The sequence below is a fragment of the Ictalurus furcatus genome, chromosome 18, assembly GCF_023375685.1.
Source record: "Ictalurus furcatus strain D&B chromosome 18, Billie_1.0, whole genome shotgun sequence".
In the NCBI taxonomy this organism is placed as follows: Eukaryota; Metazoa; Chordata; class Actinopteri; order Siluriformes; family Ictaluridae; genus Ictalurus; species Ictalurus furcatus.
The window spans coordinates 6,219,529-6,244,168 of record NC_071272.1 but is presented as its reverse complement, the minus strand read 5'-3'; the positions used below and the strand labels follow the sequence as shown (position 1 = coordinate 6,244,168).

General features: G+C 42.9%; 1 protein-coding gene across 1 annotated transcript in view; it reads right to left on the bottom strand.

Moving 5' to 3' along the window:
• dym (dymeclin) overlaps window positions 1–24,627 on the bottom strand; it is a 70,902-nt gene extending 46,275 nt beyond the window's left edge. The window contains exons 1-7 of the mRNA XM_053649042.1: window positions 24,488–24,627; window positions 21,701–21,753; window positions 21,271–21,364; window positions 20,902–21,035; window positions 20,087–20,159; window positions 15,295–15,420; window positions 11,843–11,976 (exon numbers count right to left, since the gene is read on the bottom strand). Of these exons, the coding sequence (XP_053505017.1) occupies window positions 11,843–11,976; window positions 15,295–15,420; window positions 20,087–20,159; window positions 20,902–21,035; window positions 21,271–21,364; window positions 21,701–21,753; window positions 24,488–24,627 (754 nt within the window). The remainder of the gene's footprint in view (window positions 1–11,842; window positions 11,977–15,294; window positions 15,421–20,086; window positions 20,160–20,901; window positions 21,036–21,270; window positions 21,365–21,700; window positions 21,754–24,487) is intronic.
• Between the last annotated feature and the right edge of the window lie 13 nt (window positions 24,628–24,640).

The window sequence follows — 24,640 nt, the reverse complement described above, 5'->3', positions numbered from 1 at the left end:
GCTTTTCAGAAAGAGCGAGTCTATCTTAGGAAGCCGATTAATAATTTCGAACAAACCCGAATACGAGACACAAAGCGTCTACTTATCATTTACAATTCTGTACAGAAATCAGGCTTTTACACAACACCTGCTACTCCAACACATACAGGGACATTATGGGAGAGTAGATGCTCCAATGACACACACACACACACCAAAGAGAGAGGCACAGAGACAGAGAAAGACCAAGAGACACACAGAGAGACACAGAAAGATACACAGAAAGCGACAGAGACAGACAGGGACAATGATGGACAGAAAAACGTACAGAGAGACACACTGAGAGACAAAGAGGCACAGAGGCACATAGATGCAGAGAAATACAGACAAAGGAAAGTAGAGACAAATACAGAAAGACATACACAGACAAAGCGACACAAAGAAACACAGACGCAGAGAGACAGACACACACACACACACACACACAGACAAAGAGACAGAAAGACACAGAGAGGCACATGGAGAGACACGAAGAATGAGACACACACACAGGGAGAGGCAGAAAGACACACAGAGAGAATCAAAGTCGCACATCTCATTTATTAGCTCTGCTGCAGAGAAACCAGGCCTCAGTGTATCTTTATCCCCATCTAGAGGACGCAGTGTTCCCTAATTAACATGTCGGGTTCGGAGCGTCTCTGTAATCAGTGTCTCACTCTCCCGGACCCGGTCTTGTACGTTCAGTCAGCTGGAGGTCATGTGGTCATGAGTGGTGCGGAGTAATCAATCAGACACGAGAAACACACTGGCTCCAAACGCCTTGGAGCACGGATCGTTCACAGCACGCCGTGTGAAGCTTTAGGTGTGTGTGTGTGTGTGTGTGTGTAGCATGCTGACTGTGTTCACGGACTGTCTGTCTATAAAAAATTTATTTCCCATGGTCACGTACAGTCCAATATAAAACTAAGCACTTTTGTGTGTGTGTGTGTGTGTGTGTGGCATAGCTGGGATGTCTGTCTCCACTGCTAATGACTTGTGGTTAGACATGATGGCCCCACCGGTCAGAGCCAAACCTGAGCAAAAAGATTAGCAAACAAACCCCATAAAAAACAAACATCAACAGAAAAAAACAAAGTGACCATTTTCTGCCGTTTCCTGCTGACGCTGAGGTTTTAGGCTGCAAAAAAAAAAAAAGCTTCATGTTCTACCTACGACTACTACTAATCAGAGCCACGAGCGCCACAAACACGGGTCCCAACTCTGGAATCTAATACGTAATGTCTCCTTTCAATAAAAAATAAAAAAAGTCCTGCTTGAATACACTACAATACCCTAAGTAGTGAGCATATACACCGTAAAAAGGAGCCACGTTGGATTTAAGGTGTTGTGAAGAAACATGTTGTGCGCTACATACATAAAACAACACACGCTTGATTCTTGTTACCGGGATACTGTGTGTTTTTACTATCCCAAAACAACAATAAAAACAGTTGTTGATCATCCAGGTAATGAGACAGCATTAAGAATCGAGAGTGTGTAAACTTTTGAACGAGTTCTTTTGTGTAAAATTCAGTTATTATTGCGTCTTGTGGACTATATGTAAACATCTGTTATGCGAAATAGTTTATTCAGGGAGGGACTAACATAAAATAACATAAATAAAAGCAATTTTTTTATGATCTCTCTTATTTTCTTTTTCAAATGATGAACATTTCGCAGGTTCTACAAGGTGTACGTAAACTTACGACCTCAACTATTCCTATCAAAACATCACTGCTAGTAAATAAAAAACTCGTTTACCAGAACACCGTTTTTGTCTCCCGTGTGATTCGCTTTCGGAGAAGAAAGCGACTAGTTTCTCCGTCTGTCCTCGTTTGAATACATGAATGCTAAACCTGAAACGTTACTGAAAATAGAACGAAAGCTTCGAATCGGAACGCTGGAGCGAGAGAGCAGAGAAAGGAAAATAAACGGCAGTCCAGAGACGAGGATGTGAAGCAATCTGACTAATCGGTTCCTAGCATCGCGTCTATAAACGTAACTCTGGTCCAAGAGCATGAACAATGCGACGTGAAAAACACCACGAGATGGTAAAGGAAGTGGCCGAAGCGGTGGCGATATCGGAAGGAGATAGCGGTGTTCCGCCTGCGACGTGATGGAGGTCATGACGAGATTATGTGATATCAGAAGTAGGAGGCGAGGTCTCTGTTTATGCAGTGATGGAGCGTGCGCTGTTCTTGCAGCTATGAGACAAACAAATGAGGGACACATTAAAGGAGAAAACAAGCTAACGCACTACAGCGTCGATTCATCAATGATGATGATGGAGAGTGGTCATATATATATATACACACATATATATATAGATTGATATCTGGCAAGTGTGAAAGCCATAGCGTATAATATCCATCATTTACATCCTCGTCAAACCGCTCAGTGAGCCCTCATGCCTTGCTGGAGGGGTGGAATCATCCTGATAGAGACCACGCCCACCTGGATAGAAATGCTTCCTCGTGGCGAAAGCTAATCAAGCAGAAGTTCTCCGGTGAAGCTTCCTTCTAAGCAGACAAGCCAATTAAAAAAAAAAAATCATACTGAAGCAAAGTGGAATAAATAAAAACGCCCCCTACAGCGCAGCTGCTTTTTTCCTTTAATTTATCACACGTTTGTATCCCAACAGACGTGATAAACACGTTGAGAATAACCTGTCTCGTGTTCGTTCACGCGCACACACGGACACTCGCCACGGCTCTGGCTTACCTGGCTCACCTTTGGCCTGCCACACACACACACACACACACACCATCTTATATGCTCCACAGACCACTCACACCATTACACCTCCAACAAGGATTACAAGGAGGGGCAAAAAAAAAGTTAATGAATGCAGAGTTATTACGTAAAGGACCTTGGCTAGAGTTTCCCCACATAAAGATCATAACTAAATGATAGAGTGAGCATCACACTGCAGACTCTCTCTCCAACTTAACTTCAGGATGGTTTTAGAAAGCTGGGTGTGAAGAACTGTAGACTAAAAGGATAAAAACAAAATTTAAAAAATGGTTTCACCTCCTCTCTCTCACACACACACACACACACACACACACACACAAAAACCCCAAGATGGCTGTCCATTTACTGCATGATCACATATTAAGCTAATATTTATACTCCAAATACGTTCCCATCGTGCAGCCTGTGGTGTCCTCAGCGTGTGAGCGACACGACTACAAACCCCTGTAGAAGGGAAACACACAGGAAGAACACGGTGTTCGTGGTTTCAGTTGCGGGTGACGTATTATCCCCGTTTCTCCAACATGCTGCTCGAGAAGCTCTGGCGCACGTAAACGTGTCTGTGCGGATCCACGTTTACACTCGGGCTAGGTGATGGAACCGTGCGGCGGCTTTATTTTCTTTTCTTTTTCAATTTACGAGCTGCGAATAAATGACGTCGTGGCGGCCTCCAGGAGTTCGGACACACGCCGACTACAAATATTCACCGGGGAGCATTCCAGGTCTCTCTCTATCTCTCTCTCCAAATCAGAACCCATCTACACACTCGCGCACACACACACACACACTTTCACCTCAGTGACCCTGCAGTCTGGACAAACACAGACAGATAATGACATTACAGTTCTGCTTAACATCTATGATAAAGACAAACACACACACTTTTTTTTGTCTCATCCAGACATGGACTTTTTCTTCCTAGGAGATGGACACAGAGACACACACACACACACACACACACACACACACACACACACACACACACACACACAATCCCTTTTCCTCCATGTGTATGTATTCCTATCTTGATGTCTCTCTCCTCCACACACACACACACTGACCTCAGTGACCTGGTGGCTGTAGCTGGTGCCAGAGCTGTAGATTATTGATGGAGGGAGTCTGGACCTCATTGATTCACCTCGGCACTGAGGGCAGGCAGGTCTGCGCCACTCCGAGAGTCCAGCACAGCACTGAACAATTCTCATTCGGAGAAGCGACTACAAGTTAACACCGCACACAAACGTCTAAAACAACAACAACAACAACAACAACAATAATAATAGTGGTGATATTCTGACCAACACTGAAACTACAGTACAGGACAGTGATATGACAAAAACATCACACCACAATAATTACAGAGGTTTCTCTGGTGCACAAAATGCAACGAGAAACTAACAGACGAGTGATAAATGTGTCCCAGAACAGCGCACCTCCGCTTCTTATACACTCGCATGCGAGACTGCTCACGCAAGTATGAATTTCTGCATCCAACAGAATTGCTCAGAACTGAAAGAAGACATGGAAAGAAGGTCTACAGATGTGAAATCGATACCTGAGCGGGTGAACGCGGGACAGAGGGATTGACCAGGAAGAGCGAATGGCTCCACTGACCCGCCGGGCGCTGACCCCGTACGAGTGAGGTATAGATTAATCGCGGTCATCGATGGACTCGTGCTTCAGAGTGGTGTGAGAGTCGAATGTGTGATCGATCGTTAGGAAGGGAGGACGGTGTGTGCTTAATGTGAGCTTAAAATGGAAAAACTCCAGGTTTTTTAAAACAACATGGCTGTTTATGTAAATCAAGAATCGACAAATCAAGTGTTTTGCTGACTTTCATAGAAATGTCTTCGCATGAACCCGTGGTACTTCTGTCTTTTAATTCCATTTGGCTCGTGTGCAACATGACATCGTCGCCTCCTAACTATTGTCAATAGTACTGCCTGCGGCTTTGAGGAAAGAAGAGAAGGAGGCGCGGCCAGAAGTCATGTCAGTAAAGCAGAAAACACTCCATCAGTTCGTACAGGATTCCGCTGAGGGGTTTTTTTTTTGTGTGTGATTGTCGCGTCCAAAAATGCTTGTGTTGCTGTGGCTTTTAAAAAAAAATTGCGATGCGACTTGAGACTTTTTTTTAAATGGGAAAACGACACGAATTGGCGAAGTCACAATCGCACGGAATTGTTTTGCGAGGTCTTTCGCAGCGGCGTTTGTTGGTAAATGAGACCTTTTAGCTGTACTCGTGTTCGACGCACGTGAATCTAAGAGGGTTTTGGCTGAACGCACGTCCTGATGACGTCACCTGACGCGTCTTGGCCCGAAGCTGTGGAAAATCTGCGGTAATTGTAAAAATTGCACGCTCCTCAGAATATTGTGGCATTTGCTTGATTTGGCGTTCATTTCTGCGATCGCGAAATCCTGGATGAACAGATTTTTGGTAATTCACTGTGACCCTCCCCCGTGATTAATTCATTTCCACATGTGATTTTCCCCCCAAACTATAGATTTACTTTCACACGTGCCATGTGGTATTATTTCTTTCTAAATGCGCTTTGTGATGCTGTCACATGGCGCGTTGTGATGACATCACCTTTTGAAAAAAAAATCGCAGTTTCCTTGATTGCGCGTTGCTTTCTGCAATCACAAAATCCTGGTTGGACTGAACCGTACCGGATGCTGGTTATGAGTGGGCTGTACCTGCTAGAGTTTATTTATTTATTTAAATCACCCGTTACCGAAGTCAGGAATGTTGGCGAAACTAAAGTCAGAACCGTTAATAAACCTAACGATCTTAAAGCTGTGCAGGCACCGTGCTTTCCAAAAGACATTTAAACCGCCAGACAAGATAGCAATCATGAGAATTGGAAGCTATCTGCGATTCCCTCTCTGCTTCAAATTCAAAACGTACAGTTAGTTCATGGAGTCAGGGCGTCACGTGAAATGCCAGTGCAAAAAAACAACCACATCTTTCCCGTTCATAGCTATGAACTAATAACTAATGATTCATTACACATTAAATGCCAAATGTCGTCATCATTCAGTCACGTCAGTCACTAAAGCATGGAATCCTAGGTATGTAGCTAGACTTTTATGTAGCAGGACAAATTTTAGATGAATACCCTCATTATAGATAAACAGATCAGTTTTTTTTAAAAAATAAACAAATAAAGAGTACTCATGGAGAAGAAAGAGAGGGGAAGAAAAAAAAGGGGAAAAAAGGGGGGAGAGAGATCCTTTCAATCTCCCTGCTGACATGAAAAATGTTCTTTAAAAAAAAAAAAAAAAAAAAAAAAAAAGGCTGAATGCCACCATATCCTTCACAATTCAGTATTTTAGGTTCTCCAAAAAAAAAAAAGTGGCTTAGGAAAGTTTTACAGCGAGTGAATCTGAAACACAGCCAAGCTATCTTTGCTGTTCATTTCCTTAGAAGTAAGATTTTTCCCCTAAGAACAAAAGTGCACATGAAGGACATTAGGGCAGTTAGTCATGCACTACCATCTGCCAGAGGGAAAATAAATAAATAATAATACAGGTGTACATCAACGCCTTCTGTCCGGTTTCTTAAAGGAGAAATCCTCCTGAATGACGTTAATTATAACGATTAGCATGCGCGTGTGCACCGACGGCTTACTCTGTAATGAAATTGAGTGTTTTAGTTTCAAATTCTTTCCACGTGCGCCTTTATCGTCACTTTGGCTGGTGGTTTAACCCCAATGCAAATAGTGGTGCAGTGGAATTCAGCCCTCACGTCATATCTTCCTCAACAGCGTGACGCAGCGACGCTTTAGTCCGTCTGGCTTTCTCACCTCCTCGTATGTACGCTCCGTTTGTACAAACTGAAAAGCATAAACGCTGCCAGATTTTCTTCTGCTGGAGAATGAGAGTATAGAGAGAGAGAGAGAGAGAGAGATCGACAGATCGACACTGGCAGAAAGTCAACTTCTGGCAGAGTGTTAAAAAGTAACGGACGTTTCTGTTGAGCCGTCTCACTTCTGAGACACACGCCATAACCTCCTCCGTTCTTCATCTCGTCCCCCGTGGTCTTCCTCCGACTCCACGACCTCCGCGCTCCTCGCCCCCACGCGGGCCGACAGGACAGTCACGGAGTCAGCACTAATCCGGATCGGGCCGGCGCACACCTGGAGCTTGGAGACGTACGAGGAGCGATTTGTTACAGGAACGTGTACACGCACAGTAAGCGATACGGTGCTCCGCTTTATACACCTTTATATAATACACAACGGTTTTCATTAAAAACCAGTGTACGTTATAAAAATGAAAATCACAAATATAATTTGATAACATGATATAAAACAAGCAACGGATCACGCTATTCTCTTCTCAGGTCTCCGTTATATTTTTCTGGCCCACAAAGAAGCTCCGCCCCCCAGCTGGAAATCTGCTCAGCTCTGCTCCTTTTTCCTTTATAAAAAAAAAAAAACAAAAAAAAAGAAAGGCGTACGCTGTTCCAACTGACAATGAATATGATCATCTTATAATAATTTACCCCACAGCACTGTTGAATTCTCAAATATGATCGGTCAGTAGGCATCAAATCATTCTCTATAACAGCAGCTTTGAAAGTAGTTCCGGCTGCAAGGCAACTCGAAAGTTTATATTAATGCAACCGTTATCGTTTCTATACTAACGACTCGGATGCTGGACGCTTCAGGTAATGCACAACTAATAATAAACAGATTTACTAAACAAACAAACAAAAAAAGTATAATCGTTGATATGGGGACATTTTCTGTAAGATCTGTACTTGGCACTTATGGAAGGAGTCTCCAGTGTCGGGACTTTGTAAACTCACAGGAAAGTCTTCAGGACCGAGGTCTTCCTGGATTGACAATCAGTCATTAACTTCAAGAGGAAGTGACAGGACGACTGATTAAAGCTTCTGCTAGGCGAGTAATAATAGGAACTAACTTTTTTCAGGAATGTTCTACAACGTTAATGGTAAGCATAAACGGATAAAAAAAAAATATATTTTTTAAATAATAAAAAGTATGATTCTTTAATAAACACAAAACTGTAAACATTAGCAAATTGCTGTGGTGTAAGAGGAATAAAACACTTCAGGATTTCCTGCTATTGGAAAATAATCATCTTTAGAGTGATTATTTCCTTCAACGACACAGCTCCAAGAGTTTTATTGTATTCCGTACACACACACACACACACACACACACACACACACACACACACACACACACACACCTAATTGTCACAAAGCCTGACCATGCAATAGCACTCAAAGAAAGCAGAATTGTACTTTAAACATTAACTCAACATGACATTAAGGGTTAATATCAACATTACATGTTCCACCGATACCAAGAAGTCCCGAGAGCCGTAATAGAACAGTCAGGACCGAACGTGTAAAATAAAAGGATGGAAAGACAGTTAAATAAAATCCACTAGACTTTCTCAGGCCGTTTTGATTTATGTTCCCATGAATTTATCTTCCAAAGCATAAAAAAACAACAACATTTCTGCACTCAGGAAAATAAGACCATGATTTAATATACATCAAACCACTAAACGTATGCGTTCAGTATGGGTAACAAAACCGACGCAGCCTTTTCAGGATCTCGGAAAATGACAGGAAGCCGTAACCGAGAACACATTCCGGCAACGAGCCTCATTCCTGGAGTTACAGGATACGTGGTTTCACCGCCGCCAAATCTGGAACGGGGAATTCTCACAGGCGCTCGCGAGAGCCAAAAGCTCCCGGCGTCGGAAACAGGACCGGCTCTGGCGTTCGGAGTGGGAATTCCGCTTGGCAAGTGGTTTGGGATGGAGGACAGGAATAGGGAAAGCATGCGCTGGGAGAAGGCTCAATTCTGCATTTAGCTCGTCTGCTTTGCCTGTCAGACAATAAGAGCGTGTTGTCTGGATTCCGCTGAACAGGATGACTCACTTGCCCACACACACACACACACACACACACACACACACACACACACACACACTCCACAACTGTGAGTCAGAGATGTTAATAATCTCATTAGCTGTCTGTCTGCACTGTTTTGAGGTGTTACAGGACACAACTGAAACATCTGCTCCCAACCCCCCCCCCAAGAAAAATGAGACAAGAAACATAAAATATAAAAATAAAAACAAAAACATGCCGGGAATTCAGGACATGCCTCATGACACAGCTTATGCTTTGGGGTATGAGCAATATTTCACACAAGGTTGAATCATGTTTATTAACCATCGCGCTCTCTTCTGAGTCGTTCCATCTTCTTTACATTTACGCTTTTATCCAAAGCGACTTTCAAATGAGGAAATGCAAGCAAAAGCCACTTTTCTAACTGTATCACATTTATGGCTTTGTTTGTTTATCTTTTCTGCCCCATCACAAAGCATCATCATCATAATCATCATCATGTCCTACTTTGGTCGAAACATATTGGGCAGAGAGTCGTTACGCTATTTGAATCATTTAGATTGAGTAGTTAAACAACTTTCACTTTCTTAGTGGACAACTTTTCATTTTTTCATACATCTTGTGTGTGAAGTCAAGTCAAGTCAAGTCAAGTCATCGTCCAGCTTTCGGTTCACGTCCAAGCCCAGGGACTGAAAAACAAAGAGCCGAAGCTCCCGAAGCTTCGGAGTCGATTCCACACGCCAGAAATGATTCGCAGTACTTTTTCATTTTAATGAATCTACATGGAGCATTTGTCATACAAGTCTCTGTTGTTACTGTAGAAATGATAACATATTAGAACGTGTCACACATCCAGAACTACTGTAAGAGCTGCGGTTATGAAAATGAATCAAAACCTTTCGATCAATCAGAATCGTAAAAAAAAAAAAAAAACAACGACTGCTCTCTTTTTTTTTGTCTCTTATTACTCAAGCCTGGCTCCAAGAAATCCAAGAAGGGAGAGAGAGAGGGAGAGAGAGGGAGAGAGAGACAAAAGTTTACAGAAAGTTAGGACGAGTGGAGAGATTAAAGGTAGAGGAGAGGGACGAGAACTCCATTCCTTGTTCCTGAAGGAAGGATTAAAGATCATATGTCCTTTCTTTCATTCTACACGGACACGCATATAACACACAGACAGTGTAAAAAGACACTGCGTCTCTTCTTCTTCTTGTGTGTGTTCTACATAATGTGTGTGCGAGAGAGAGAGAGAGAGAGAGAGGCTGGTGTTAGGAGTATTGGATGCACGTTTCTGACAGTATACTGTAAGTTCACGCGGCGTGGGAAGGAAGCTTCAGCAGAGCAGACACATCATCTGACGTGTCCCTCACCTGAACCCTGCCTGCCACTCAGAGAGAGAGAAAAAAAATACACTGGACGTGAAAACGTGATGGAGTGATAACGAAGGTGGAGGACAAACGTCTGGATCCATATAAGACTCCACATACTGGGTGTATGAGGGTGATGACTTGTGTGAAAGTCACTATTTTTGAGTTTGGGTTAATGAAAGCGAGTTCAGATTCAGGATTCTAGCTAAGGGACTTCAGAGGGGGGGGGGGGACCTTTGGTGATTTAAAAGTGTTTGTTGATGGAAACTGCATGTCATTTAAGAGAAATAGACTTTTTCCAGACTTAAAATTTGATTTAAAAAAAAAAAAAAAAAAAAAAAAAAAAAGTTTTCTGATGGAAACATATTTGAAACCAAAACTTTTTTCCCCAGATTGACTTAAAATTTGCCTAAAAAATGTTTGACAAAAAAAAAAAAAAAAATTTGCTGCTTATGGAAAGTTTCACAAAAAACCTTTGACAAAAAATTTAATGATTGCGGATGTAAATAGTATTTATGTTGCTTTATTTTAAAAATGATTAACAAAACTTTAAACTTTTGTTTATTCTGATTTTAAAAACTACTTTAATACCTACTACTGTATATATATATCTCATATACACACAACCAGTCTAAAGTTTGGAGACACTCGACTGAAATGTTTCTCGTGATGTTAAAAAGCTTTTGATCTGAAGGTGTATGATTAAATGTTTGAAATCAGTGTTCTAGGCAAAAATATAATCGTGCCGACATATTCCTTTCTTTCATTAGAAAACTAACATTTATTTACAATACGATATTTTTATTTATTTATTTTAAACGGACGACTCGGAGTGAAATATTCTGAAAAGCAGCCGATAAGAGTCCAGCGTAGGTGGGAACTCCTTTAATACCGTTTAAAAATCATCTCAGGGAAATTCCTCAAGAAATCGGGTGAGAAAACGCCAAGAATACATTTCTGGAAATTCTCTGCAAAAAGCGTCTATTTTCAAGATGCTAAAATACTAAATTATTCTGATTTATTTTGGATAAATAATAATTCCCATAGTTCCATTTGTGTTACTCCAGAGTTGTGATGACTTCATTATTCTAAAATGTGGAAAAAATAAAAATAAGTTTAGACACACTCATTCTTTATGTTGATGGAAATAGTCAAATTAACGTCAAATTTACTGCCAAATGTTGTGGAACATATATAGCAAAAGTTTGTCACGTGACAGGAGCTTCATCAAGCCCCTCTCCACCGACAGACAGACATTTTGTCTCTTGCGTGAATCGTTCAACGGAGTGATTAAAGGAAGACCAGATGAACATCCTGATCTGATTAGATCACACATGTTCTAAAAAGTATCACGGTAAATAAAAGTGAAATGAGTTGTGTGACCAAAAATCTACAGTAAATAACAACGTTCATCTTCCTTCCAGGGTCCACAGTTTACTACTACACTAATGAAAGCATTGAAACCTTAGCAAACTGTATGTCTGAATCTCGCTCTCTCCCTCACACACACACACACCCTCCTCGAGTACCCTTCCAGACTCACGTGTTCACACACACACACACACACCAATTTATTTTACATTACAGCTCCAGTAGCGCCAAACAGCAGCCTTCTCCATTTAATGAGTACGAGTGCGTGTGTTACTCCCACAGTCTCCTGGCTACTGAACAGCTCCCTTGAGATCGGAGTGCGAGTCAGCTCACGAGAGAGGGAGTGAGAGAGTGAGAGAGTGAGAGAGAGAGTGTGAGAGAGAGAGAGAGAGAGAGAGAGAGAGAGAGAGAGAGTGAGAGTGAGAGAGAGAGTGTTACTCACTGGCCACCCCCGAGGCCAGGCCGTACAGCAGACCTGCCTGTGGCTGGAAGATGTGGGCTGCAGTTGGAGGACATTTCTCCTGCCGCACGAAGTTATACAGCAGAGTCTTCACCAAGCGACTCGTCAGATTCAGACTACAGAGAGAAGAAAAACAAAAACAAAACAAAAAAAACACACAAGACAAGATAAGAGCTGGGATTATTCGACAAGCCTCCGAATCACACTCGGAGTTACATTAATAGTAGCTGTGTAAATAAATCTCGGGCTTGCAAGCGATCCGATTTCGACTCGATTGGCAATTCGACGGCTCGATAATCGACGAGACCTTCGATGTGACGCGATCTTTTCCATACGTGACCAGCTTTGGGTCAGAATCTTGGGTAGGACCGGTGTTAATTCTCAGAACTATTCGTGCTAACGTCGTCTGGAGAAAGGGTGTCTCTATACAAGGAACGTGTTTAATTAACGTTCTATAACGGCCCCTCTGACAGGCAAAGCCGAATCACAACTTTATATTATTAATGCGCTCGTTCTCATTTCTATAACAACAACCTACACCATGATTAAACGGATTTAAAGAATGCATGTCAGTTTATTATTATTCTTTTTTTAAAGGAGTCTCTAGTATCAAAGGTAAAGCTGTAACTGAGTTATTAGTCCATCGGATATTCATGCTTTTTCTGTTCCCCTCCCCCGTTAACATGACAAGATGCATTTATTTTTCTCTCATCAACTTCAAGAGAAAGAAATAGGAGGTTGGTGAGGAAATGTGCTGTGGGACCAAATGTACAGAGAAGCACCGGAAACCTGGGAAGATCATCTCCGAGCCGCTGAACGTACGGACTAACTCCGTCCGAGTCAGTCGTAAAGAAGTGAAACGTGCATGTCGCTTTAACTTAATTAGTGAACTTGAAAGCTTAATGACCGTTCAATTCACTGCGATTCATCGGGCACTCTGGACGATCTGCAGAACGCCAAGGCTGCCATTTAAGATGATCTTCGCGCCTCAATAATCTTCAAGGACTTCATGGAAGAGTGACAAAGAAGAAAAAGAATAATTGAAAAAGGATTTGGAATAACATAACATCGATCCAAAGATGCGACAGAAAGCACCACCTTACTCTTGGTGGTAGAAGCATGTTATGGCGAAACAGCTAGGAGATAAAAACTGATATCCTGGACACCTCAGACTAAACCTTACATTAGGACCACAACTAAACCAACAAAAGTTCAATTTCTGACCGAGTGTGAATAATCATAACAAAAGTGTACGTGTTAATAAGTAAGTAAGTAAGCAAGCGTGTGTTTGTGTTGCAGGGTTAACAGTCTTTCCCGTGTGCCCTGGCTCACGTCCCAGCAATAACGCAACATGGAAAACAAAGCGACTAGAAAAACAAAGTCAACCCGGCACAGACCATTACACCACTTCAAAACACGCCAGTCACGCTGACTACACAGCTCTCACAGTTACACAACGCACACACCGAAGCCAAGCTGCTAGGTCTCAGTGTTCTCGCTCCAGTATCTCCTGTCCTCTCCTAACCCCCCCCCCCCCACACACACACCCACCGAGCTTACGTTAAACCCAATCGCGCCCTGTTGCAGGCCACCGGAGTAGAACTGGCTCGCTCTAGTCGAGAGCTCGGATCTTGGCAGGCTGCTCTTCTCCGAACGTGGGAACGGATTCTGAGAAAGCCGTGGGTATCTTGATCCGGGTCTGGAAAAGACGGCCGCCGAGGGAAAGCAGTGGCGCACAAACTGATATGGTGCGAGCGGTTCGAGTTTCAGCTCCTGAAATAAAAAGGTCAGTGTTGCAGGATTGGACACGCCGGCTGGTTAGAAAATCGAAAGACGAAAAAGTCTTGCCTAAGAGGTGGGATTAGAATTACATTAAAAATGACAGAACGATAGGATTAAAGCTCGATAGCCGATACGAAACATGCCAGACCTGAAACAGCTGATGCGAATAACTAACAATGTCACCATTGGACACTCCAGTAAAAGGTCACGTTTCGGAGCGAGGCTGAAGCGAGGGGTTGCTGTAACGCAGTACCACCGATGCCCCGCTACTGCATCCAAAACCAAACCAAGCAAAGTAGCGCAGCCAAATAACAACAACTCCTGCTCCACTTTGCTGACTGAGCTCTGGGAGGTGAACTTCAAGGCCAATATGACGATGCTAATGAGACCCGTGGATGAACTTAAAGAGGGGAACAGCTGCTGAATTAATGAAGCCACTAATTTCCATTCTGAACGGCAGGATGCTGTCAATGGCCGTCTGCCCCCGACAGTAAGGAGGCATAGGAAATGAGACGGTATGGTTTTGACGTTACGCGCCATAAAGGCCAACGGCAAGGTTATCCACGTGAAAGTAAACTTGCCGGACACAAACTAGACGTAACGGACGAGTTCATGATGGCTCGGCTTCTATACGCCGATATATATATATATATATATTAGATTTATTAGCACAGAAGTTTCAGGTTTGACGGACTGAATTCTGTAGCCGAAGTCTCCGTTCTGATTGGTCAGAAGGTTTCATTTTCTTTAACAAGCAGGTCTGACAGCAGTTCTGGGTGTGAGGTTTATATTAAACGCACTCATTCGAACATGTAATTGCTCCTATAGTCAGTCCATACAGGATTTGGGAGTGGGTTTTTTTTTTTTTTTGGTGATTGTTGCTGCAAAATATGCGATGCAACTTGCGGAGACTTTGTACTTGAATTGGAGAAATTGCGGGTATTGACTGAACGTGCGTTGTGACGACGTTACACGATGCGTCTCGGCCCGAATCCGAGGGTAAGTCAGAAAAATTTTCAGCGCCGCCGAATATTGCGGAGGTTGCCTGATTTTGCGAGCACAGAAACGAACGCAAAATACAGCGACTTGTAGAACAAACACTTCGCATCAACAGATTAAAAACTGCCGATACAGCGAGGAGGAGATCTTTATTCAGCATTTCTGGAAGGAGTCTCCAGTATCGGTGCTTTCTAAAAATTGTAGTTGAACCTCTTCCTTTACGTTTTCCGACACGGAAGGGTGTACGGTTTCCTCGGCAACATGACAAAGCTTCGTCGTTTTGTCTTCTTCACAAGAAAAACAGTGAAGTTGGTACAGGAACCAGGGATTACAGCTGATATAACGTAACCGACAGGAAGAGCTCCTTGTACGGAAGTTCTAGAATGTTAAAACGCAGCTATAAACCGAGTTTAACAAATGAAGCATGGTGTTGGGAGCATTGGTCAAATTTCCATGGTGGAAGAGGAATAAAACGCACCAGGATGTTATGTCTATTGGGAAATGATCAACTTTAGTGTGACCGCTCTTCACATCACACGGTCAATGATTATTTTCCTAGAACAGCACACGCAGAATTGTTTCGTTCCTCATTCGAGCAGCCAAACGACCATTCATTTTGCAATGCCAAATAAATATTCAGTCCACACACTCACCATCGCCCCCTGGTGAGGCACTGATAGATACGCCCCTCCCTCAGAATGTCCTTGTGGAACAGCTGATAGGACAACAGAACCAGCAGGGTGGTCACTGCCTCGAACAGGATGTTGTAAGTGATGTCCCTGAAAGAGCAGGAAGAAGAAGAAGAAGAAGAAAATAAGTCTGAAAAGTTTGCATGATGCTATACATCATCATAAACACAGAGCTCACATTCCATTTAAAAAAAACAAAACAAAAAAAAACAGAGCTCCGAGCTACAATGCGGTTCAGAGTTAATTAGTTACGACTCTATTACAGTAAAGCATTGCTGATAAATGAAGTGTAGAGGGGCAACACCTTTTAGGCAAATTGGAAAATGGGGTGTTAATGTGCACTAATGTGCGCTAGCGAGCACAGTTCATTCACATTACTCATGTTGAGCATAATTCATCTGCACTCATGATGAAGCGAACTCCCTGACCCCTGCAGCACTCTCACTCAAAGCTCTCGCACATTGTTCGCCATTTCCTTCCCTAGCCGCTCCAGCTTCACTTCCACTTGGCACAAACACCTTTTACATATACACACACACACACACACACACACACACACACACACACACGGAGGACTGCTGCTACTGTTGGTAATTTATACAGAGATGCCAGTTTACACCAACTCTATGTGCACATACAGTACATTATGCAAGGTATAAAACCCTTGGGAGCGTGCGGTTATAGGAAAATGATCAATCAATGACTAAATGCTGAAAGTCACTCTTACCAGCCCACAGTTGATCATTTTCCTATAACAGCATGTCCCGTAGTGTCCAACCTTACTGAGAAGACAATTCCGAGATGGAGCAGGGCTAGTTGAAAAGTACGTGGCTTGAAAAAAAAAAGCATCTTTATATATATAGCTATATATATAGCTTCATGCCACAAGGAGAGCTCTAAAATTCCCAAACTTACTCTCAGGTCTCAATCACTTCGCAGCCAGTAAGCGAACTTGATCGAATCGCTCAAACATCTTCCAGCATTTTCGAAGCGAAAAAAAATCTGCTATGCGATTTCACGCTTCTCCTGCCTGCTTACTCTCACGAGCGCTCATTTCATTACTTTAATTGGCAGTTAGCACCGAGTTTAAAGAGTCAAATTAACCACTTAATGATTTTGTGGGACTCCCAAATTTAATTACCATCGAGTCAGCGAGAATGTCCTCACGAGGGCCTGCTGACACATATGGCTTCGCGTTTATAGTGTAAACTATTTACGCTGAACGAACGGTTAATGATGACTATGAGGGCCAGGTTTTCCAAACACGGACTGAGAGAGTATTTAACAAAACGAACGAACGAGTGTGGCTTAGTGCAAGAGGAAAAACTCAAGACGCAACGAGATCGTTAAAAGCCTACGAGCTGCATTCGGTTGAATATTTTTTCCCCCCCCTCACAGAAGAACTGTGTAGGCAGAGCAACTTTTGTGTTGTTATGGTTACAATGTGCGAGCAGGGATGTTTTTTCCCCCATAACAACGCTCTTACTAGTCCTAGCTAGTATCAGATAACTAGATTTAGGTTTGTCTTAGCTGATGGTGGACGTCTCAAAAATATACACATTGTTCGTATTAGTTACGTTGCGATGTCGAAGTATTTAAAAATCAACATATTGTAAATCAACAGATATTCACTCGGTGAGCTCCTCCTCCATCCTTGGAACAGAACAGAGGTTGAGAGCCAAGGAAGCAAAAAAATTGGCTGTGATCTCTAAATTTGGGGTGGGAGGGGCATATTCTAGCTCTCCTGTCCATCTCAGCAACACTAGCCAATCGCAGGCGTGTGTGAGCTCCCGTATGCGGAAGAGGGTCGATAGCACTCCGTGCCCTGTGACGCAGCATGAGCAGCAGTCCGAAAAGATGCACTTGACTGGTTCTAAGTGTCTCTGAGGAAGCACTCTGGTAGCTGTCGTGTAATATTGGGGAGCTGGTTGAGAGGTGGGAATTTTCAGCAAACAAATTAGGAGAGAAAGGGAGTTTAAAAATAATAATAAATAACAATAATAATAATAATAATAATAATAATAATAATAATAATAATTCGCTTCCCCCCACCCAAACATGTGTTTGGTGAAAAGGTTATAAAAACACATTTTTTAAAAGCACGTAACGCATCATGAAACGCATAAATTTTCTGAAAACATTTTTCTGAAAACATTTACTCCCCACCTCCTCCTCAACAACAGAATCTCCATCTACAGAACAAGAGGAAGCTGCGCAACAACCTGCGCCAGAACGGACAACGAACGCATCTCGCGTTTAGAACACTTCGAACCTTTGAACGTGGCCCAAGATTCTTTCGCCGAGCACGTAGCTAGGAAATCAGCAAAAACGTCCACAAAGAGGGACTGAAAATAACAACATTCTGCCGCGCTTTAACAATGGAGTGGCTCGGTGTAGTGGACTTCCATACGCAGGAGCCAGAGTAAATAAAACACCTTCCACTCATGGCTGCCGGCACCAGGCAATAAAAAAAACATAATAATAATAAAAAAAAGTGTTTCATTTTTAAAGGCTGTAACAGCCTGAATCACCCCACTCCCCATCCCCAAATCTCATCTATTAGCCCCTCTCTTTACATTTAATAAAAACACAGCAGAGGCGCTGACAAGATCTTCAAAAAACACTCAAGCTCACGCCACCACATGTGCAATATTTACTGACAAATCTGTTCTGTACTAGTCTGTGTGGAGAATACAAAAATCACTACTGTAGCTTTGGCACAGAGAGAAGAAATAAATTCCCCTCCACACACTCACACTTTATCTCTCTCACACACACCTTTAAAGAAGGATGAACACACACACAGTGTCACAGACAAAGAAAAACATACATACAGACACTAAGAGACACAGAGACACACATACACACAAGCAGATAGCGACAAAGAGAGAGAGAGAGAGAGAGACACACACACACACAGAGAGGGGGACACAAACAGACATTGACAAAGAGAGTCAGAGAGAGAGACACAGACAAAAAGAGAGACAGAGAGAGAAAGAGAGACGCAGAAAAAGAGAGAGACACACACAGAGGGACAAAAAGAATCAGAGACAGACAAAAAGAGAGACATGGGGGGAGAGAGAGATGACAGAAAGACAGAGAGAGAGAGAGAGAGAGAGAGAGACCCACACACAGAGAGAAAGAAAGACACACAAAGAGAGACACAGAAAAAAGAGAGGGAGAGAGACAGAAAAACACAGAGAGAGCGAGAGAAAAAGGGAGACACAGAGACAAAGAGAGAGAGACACACAGAGGGACACTGACAAAGAATCAGAGAGAGAGACAAAGAGAGAGACACAGAGAGAGATTACAAAGAGAGACCCAGACAGAAGGAGAGATTGAGAGAGAGAGACCCACACACAGAGAGAAAGAAAGACACAAAGAGAGACAGACAGAAAAACACAGAGAGAGAGTGAGAGAGAGAGAGAGAGAGAGAGAGAGAGAGAGAGAGGCACAAAGATACACACACACAACTTTCACGCTTGAACAGCAGACCAGTCATCATGATCATCATTAAAGGATCTCATCTTGGTGTAATGTAGTAGACATGATGAAGTGGAGACGGGACAAGGACATTCTGGAACATTCCACGTACACACAAAAGATCAGAGACACTTTCCATTCGTGCAGGAGATGGACGAAAGCAGGACACAGGACAGGATCTACATACTTCCTCATACACAAAGCTGAACAAGTGGATCCGTTTCATCCCCCTTGACACTAATTTTATATTATATATCTAAAAATTATATCTCACACACACACACTCCTCCCGGGAGCAGATGCCTGGATGATGAAGCTCTCGGAGCAGGTCAGGAGCAGTGTATCTGCTCAGGCGTGTGAGAGACACGGTGTCAGCAGAGGGTCAGCGTGATATACGACAGCCTTCATGCGAGCCGTGTGCGGAGAGCGTGCCAAAAACACATTTACACTGTTACAGGGAAAAGTTCGGCGGACGAACACAACTGATCGGCTATATCTACAGAAGCCATCGCTCAGAGGGTCAAGCTCTCTGTGTGGGAGGGGCATACTCTCTCCCCCCCCCACTGTCAGTCAATCACAGAGACACTGGCCAATCGTGAGCCTCTGTGAGCCCATGTATGAGGAAGAGGGCAGATAGTGGTTTCCTCGGAGTGTGTTATGCTGCCCTATGACGCAGCATGGTGGAAAAGATGTGTTCCGGCATGTTCCGGGCCAGCTACACATGTCTCAAAGGGAGCGCGTGTTCACCATTATCCTCAAAATTATCGAATCAGGGATAAAAATGGGGAGGAACAAATTAGTAAGGCGGCACCAATTACTGAGCATCTGCATTGGAGCAAATATTAGGGGGTTTTTTTTGTATGTCCTGCTTTTCTGTTTGTAAATAAATATGTTTTAATCGTGTTACTGAAAAATTACATAATGTTTATTACAAAAATTTAGTGGAGTCCAAGTTAAAATGAAACTTTAACAATAGCCATTTACAACAACAACAACAACAACAACAACAACAATAATAGTAATAATAATAATAATAAAACAGTGTACAGGGCAGACTGACAGGGTGACTCAGGATACACTTATTCACCGACCTTCACACATGAGTGCGAGACAGTGTGTGTACCCGGAATGCCACAAACTGACACCATACACATTACTCATTAGGTGATAAATCCTCATGACATATCACGACACACACACACACACACACACACACACACACACACAACTGTCTAAAAAAGTAAATAAACAAAAACTCAGAGCCGTCACTCACAGGAGAGGCACCTCCACGATGAGATGAACCAAGTTACAGATCAGTTCCTCTATTAGATCCTCACTGCTCATGTCTGAAAAACACAGATGCAGAATTAAACAAACATTGTGTCCTCACAATAAAATAAATACATTTAAAAATATCTTTAAGCCACTAATTCTACACAGTGATGCTACTTATTTCTTCTTGATATGCAGTCCTTCATGTGCTCAGAGTAAAATATAATAATAATATTATTATTATTATTATTATTATTATTATTATTATTATGTAAGGAACAGAACACTTGGGGGTATGCGGTTAAGAGAAAAATAATCAACAACGGCAAGGTGTTGCCCTGGAAATGATCAATCTCCTGTAACAGGAAAGTGTTTTATTTCTCATACATCACGGCAATTTGCCAACACTAACAAATTTGCATTTATTAAAAAATGACACATCATCTTATTTTTGTCAATTTGACATGTGATGCTGTGGAACGTCTGCGAAACAAGCCATAAACACGCCGCTACCCTCCCGTAAACATGCTGCTACCCCACCGTAAATGCGCCGCTACCCCACCGTAAATGCGCCGCTACCCCACCGTAACAAGAAGTTTTTTTAAATTGCGATGCATTTTAAAAATAAATAAATAAAAGGATACACGGACGTATAACCTACAACACGTCTACACAAACTAGGCCATAAATACCTTGACTTTTGCAACATTTCCAACAAAGCTGTCTATAAATGCACTGAATGATCGTGTGTGTGTGTGTGTGTGTGTGTGTGTGTGTGTGTGTGTGTGTGTGTGTGTGTGTGTGTGCACGCGTTACCGCAGGATCCTGGCTCCCTCGTGTGGTAGGTGAGCTGTAAGTGCAGCTCTTCCTCACTCATCTCTCTGATGAAGACTTTGAGTAAGCAGCGCACCAGGAACAGGGCATTATGGGCCTGCCAGATGAACAGCTGACTGCAGAAAGACAGAAGGAGTTCTCAGGAGACCGCTTTAAAACATGCATCTTGAAACCTACATACAACATGAAGACGTTGTAGCTAGGCTAAGGTTTAATTAATTACTACTTTAAAACATCATCTACCCAATTATTTTCTCTTGAGAATGAATCGATGAGCAGATTACTAGCCCAAAGGTAAATCTAAAAATTGATGCACCTCTACTGAGTCAATCAATCTGCATCTGTACTCACTCTTGGCATTCGGTCGAGATCTTCAGCTCTTTGGTTCTTCCCAGGAACACTCTCAGCAAAGCGCCGAAGTTCCCCGATCTAGGATTGTTCTTGACTAAAAGAAACAGCATTTTACAAATAAAATCATGAATAAAATGTTTAATTGAATAAGTAGCTGAGTAAAATAACTCGAAACGTCAACTGCACATTAAGCGCAGCACATATTCCTCTGAAAATGAAAAACAACATTCTGAAGGTATTTCTATGATACGCGATATAACTTCTGCTCACAAACTGCATTTACATTTAATAATGTAAAACTGATTGATTTATTTTAAAATCACAATATCTCAGAATAGTGTTTGGTGGCGTAATTAACCGCAATATCACATGGTATTACAGCCTTATGCGTACAGAAACAAGCCGATGAAGAAAATAACATGGGACCTACTTAAAGTTTTGGCGAGGGGGATGACCGCCTCTTCCAAGAGCTTTGCGTCAGCACTGAAACAGGAAGCAGAAAAGATTTCAGATATCAGAATTCTGGATATATTTCTCACGTCCGCCCTCCGCTATTTACGGCTGCGATCGCACGGAGAACGAGATTTGAACGTCCGTTTTGATTGGAAGTTGCGCCAGAACTTGTTTCATACCGACGAGGAGGCGAGTACTTATGCAGTCAAGCTCTTTAATTAACGTATTGTGCAGACTATTGACTTACTAGTAACTTATTGTGCAGACAATCGATTTCACTTCCAGGTCGTAACATTAAACATGTGGAAAAGTTAAGGGGGGGGTGTAAATACTTATGCGATGCACTTTACACCACAGGGAGAGTGTTGAATGTGTTTCTATATTCAGGACCCGATTTAGGTGTAGAAACCGTAGAAGCGTGTTGTATTACGAACAACGCCTTTTGTTTTGAGAACACACGCATGTTTTACGTTTTCATCAGAATCGTTATGCGGTTTGTTGCGTTTCTACACAAAGGTGCAAAAGGCAGGGTGGAGTCAATGCACATAAACTAAAAAAAAATTTAAATAAAAAAACTTGAACACCTGCTGTGTGACTTACTAGAGCCTGAAAGTCACTTGTGGTTCAGCGACTGCATGCAAATGAACGCCGAAGGGCGGGTATTAAATTAGCGTAAGCCGGTTTCTGCCTCAAGAAGACGCACACACAAAAAAATGCACACAAGATCATATTAAAAAGTTTCAGTCCTGAGCTCGAGATACTGTGTGCGCGAGTGCATGTTCTTGCCCGTTTCCTCCCACGTCACGAAAACATACCAGTAGGTGGCGTGGTTATGATAAATTGCCCCTAGGTACGAATGAGTGTGTTAGTGGTGGTAGGTCTGGGATAGGCTCCGGAACGGCCGGCCAGTATAAACTGCTTAGTGAAGCATTCATAATTAACAGAATGCTGATTTCCATTCCGCAAGTTTACGTTTGCCGTTCTGGCACAAACTTCTAGTGTGGGCAGGGCTTAATAGTGCTCTACTCTCATTGGCTAGTGAGATTTGGACAGACAGCTCCCTGACCTGGAAGTAGAGAGTTCAGTGGTGTGAATTTTGGAGAGCGTTCTGGATGCGGTTCTCTGTACAGTTCTAGTGTTTGTACTTTGTAGTGGAAATGACTCACGTATTTACTCAGAGGATTACTTCAGGATTAATATCTGAGGTTTGGGTCATCTCATACGACTATTTTTTTTCGACATGAGCTCTCAGGAGCAGCACAAAGCATCGTTTTCAACGTCATCAACATCATCCTCAGCTGCACACTCGAGCTGTAGATCCATATCTCACCAGCCAATGAGAGTAGAGCACTGTTAAGCCCCACCCACACAAGAGAATTTTGCCGGAACGGAGAACGTAAACTCAGGCAGCGCGTTCATAAACCACGATTAGCGAGAAGGAAGCTTAGAAAACTGATAAAGAACGCTGTTTATTTGAAGACCAGGTTCCATTTCTGCCTTCCAGAGTTTTTCTTCTTTCTCACTGTATATTTTTATTCATGTCTTGAAAAGTTACGCTCAATACTTTTGGCACAATTTTAATTCCATAGCATTATAGCATCGTGACGCATCATGTCCCGATGTACTGTTACATGCCTAATTTATAGATCACAACCGTGTGTGCGATTTTTCTCACATACAATGAGATCAGAGCATCGGAGTTCAAACTCTGAACCTTCTGATGAAAACCTTGGCTCCACTTTTGCTACCCAAGATTCAGAAAAGCGTTGTGGTCGCGTCTCCAGTCCAGTTCATGAAGTAATAAAGAGGTCTAGCGGCTCGTGCCTGTCCACCGCGTGCCCACCGGCCTCACGGCTCCTGCCAGATGAGCTCAGCAGGCGGCTGAATGGATCAGTCGTAGTCGATTCTAAACCCTGTCACACGGTGAGTAAGGGTGTTTAACAGGGAAACTTCCCCTTGCCTGTTTAGCGTTCGTATGCCCAATAAAGTTTGCCAAGTCGTAACCCAGATGTGCGTATGTTTGCAGATCCGGAGAGTGGCAGGAATCTGGGCGTTTGGTAAATAACAGCTGCTAAAGCAGAGGGTTCGGCTCTTTTCCTGTGACAGCTCTGACAGCGTACGCTGACCTCCTCTGCCCTATGTCTCGCTCCTGAGTGAACGACTGGAAACCAGTAAGAGACAGAGCGACAGAGAGACAGAGAGAGAGAGAGAGAGAGAGAGAGAGAGAGAGAGAGACTACCGCAGACACACAGAGCTCAGCGAGTGAGGAAATGACGCGATGCGTGCTCCCGCTGAGAACCAGACGAAAGCTAAGAAAATGTTATTAAAGGGAAAATGTACATCGCCTCAACTCGTGCAACTTCAGAAATGTTTAAACATGCCATGTTTTATTTTCAGGTCATCTACAGGACATGAATTTACAGTAAACAAAAATGACAAGTGAGAAAGCTTTCTGTGATGAGGAAAGAGCTAAAATTGGGTGGGGGGGGGGGGGTCGGTCTACAAACCGTTTGGCCTTTATTCATTCCTAGGAATTAGCTTACACATGTGTGTACCAAAGACAATTATTCGCTCTCTGGCATATATTCTACATTTTAAGACACATTTGTCTTGTATGCTGGGAAATATAAAGTGATTCTGGAATAGTCCGGAAGCTGTGTGCTATAAAACTGATGTGTGTGCATGTGTGTGCATGTGTGTGCATGTGTGTGCATGTGTGTGCATGTGTGTGCATGTGTGTGCATGTGTGTGCATGTGTGTTCACCTGCAGGAGGGGCTGGTGAAGGTGAACGAGATGAGCTGGTTCCAGAAGGGCTCGTTCTCCGAAATGGGCTCGGGACCAATCAGAGTGCGGATGCTCTGACTCTCTGCCAGGTCACCCACCTGGCTGGTGTTGGCACCCATCTCCCCCAAACAC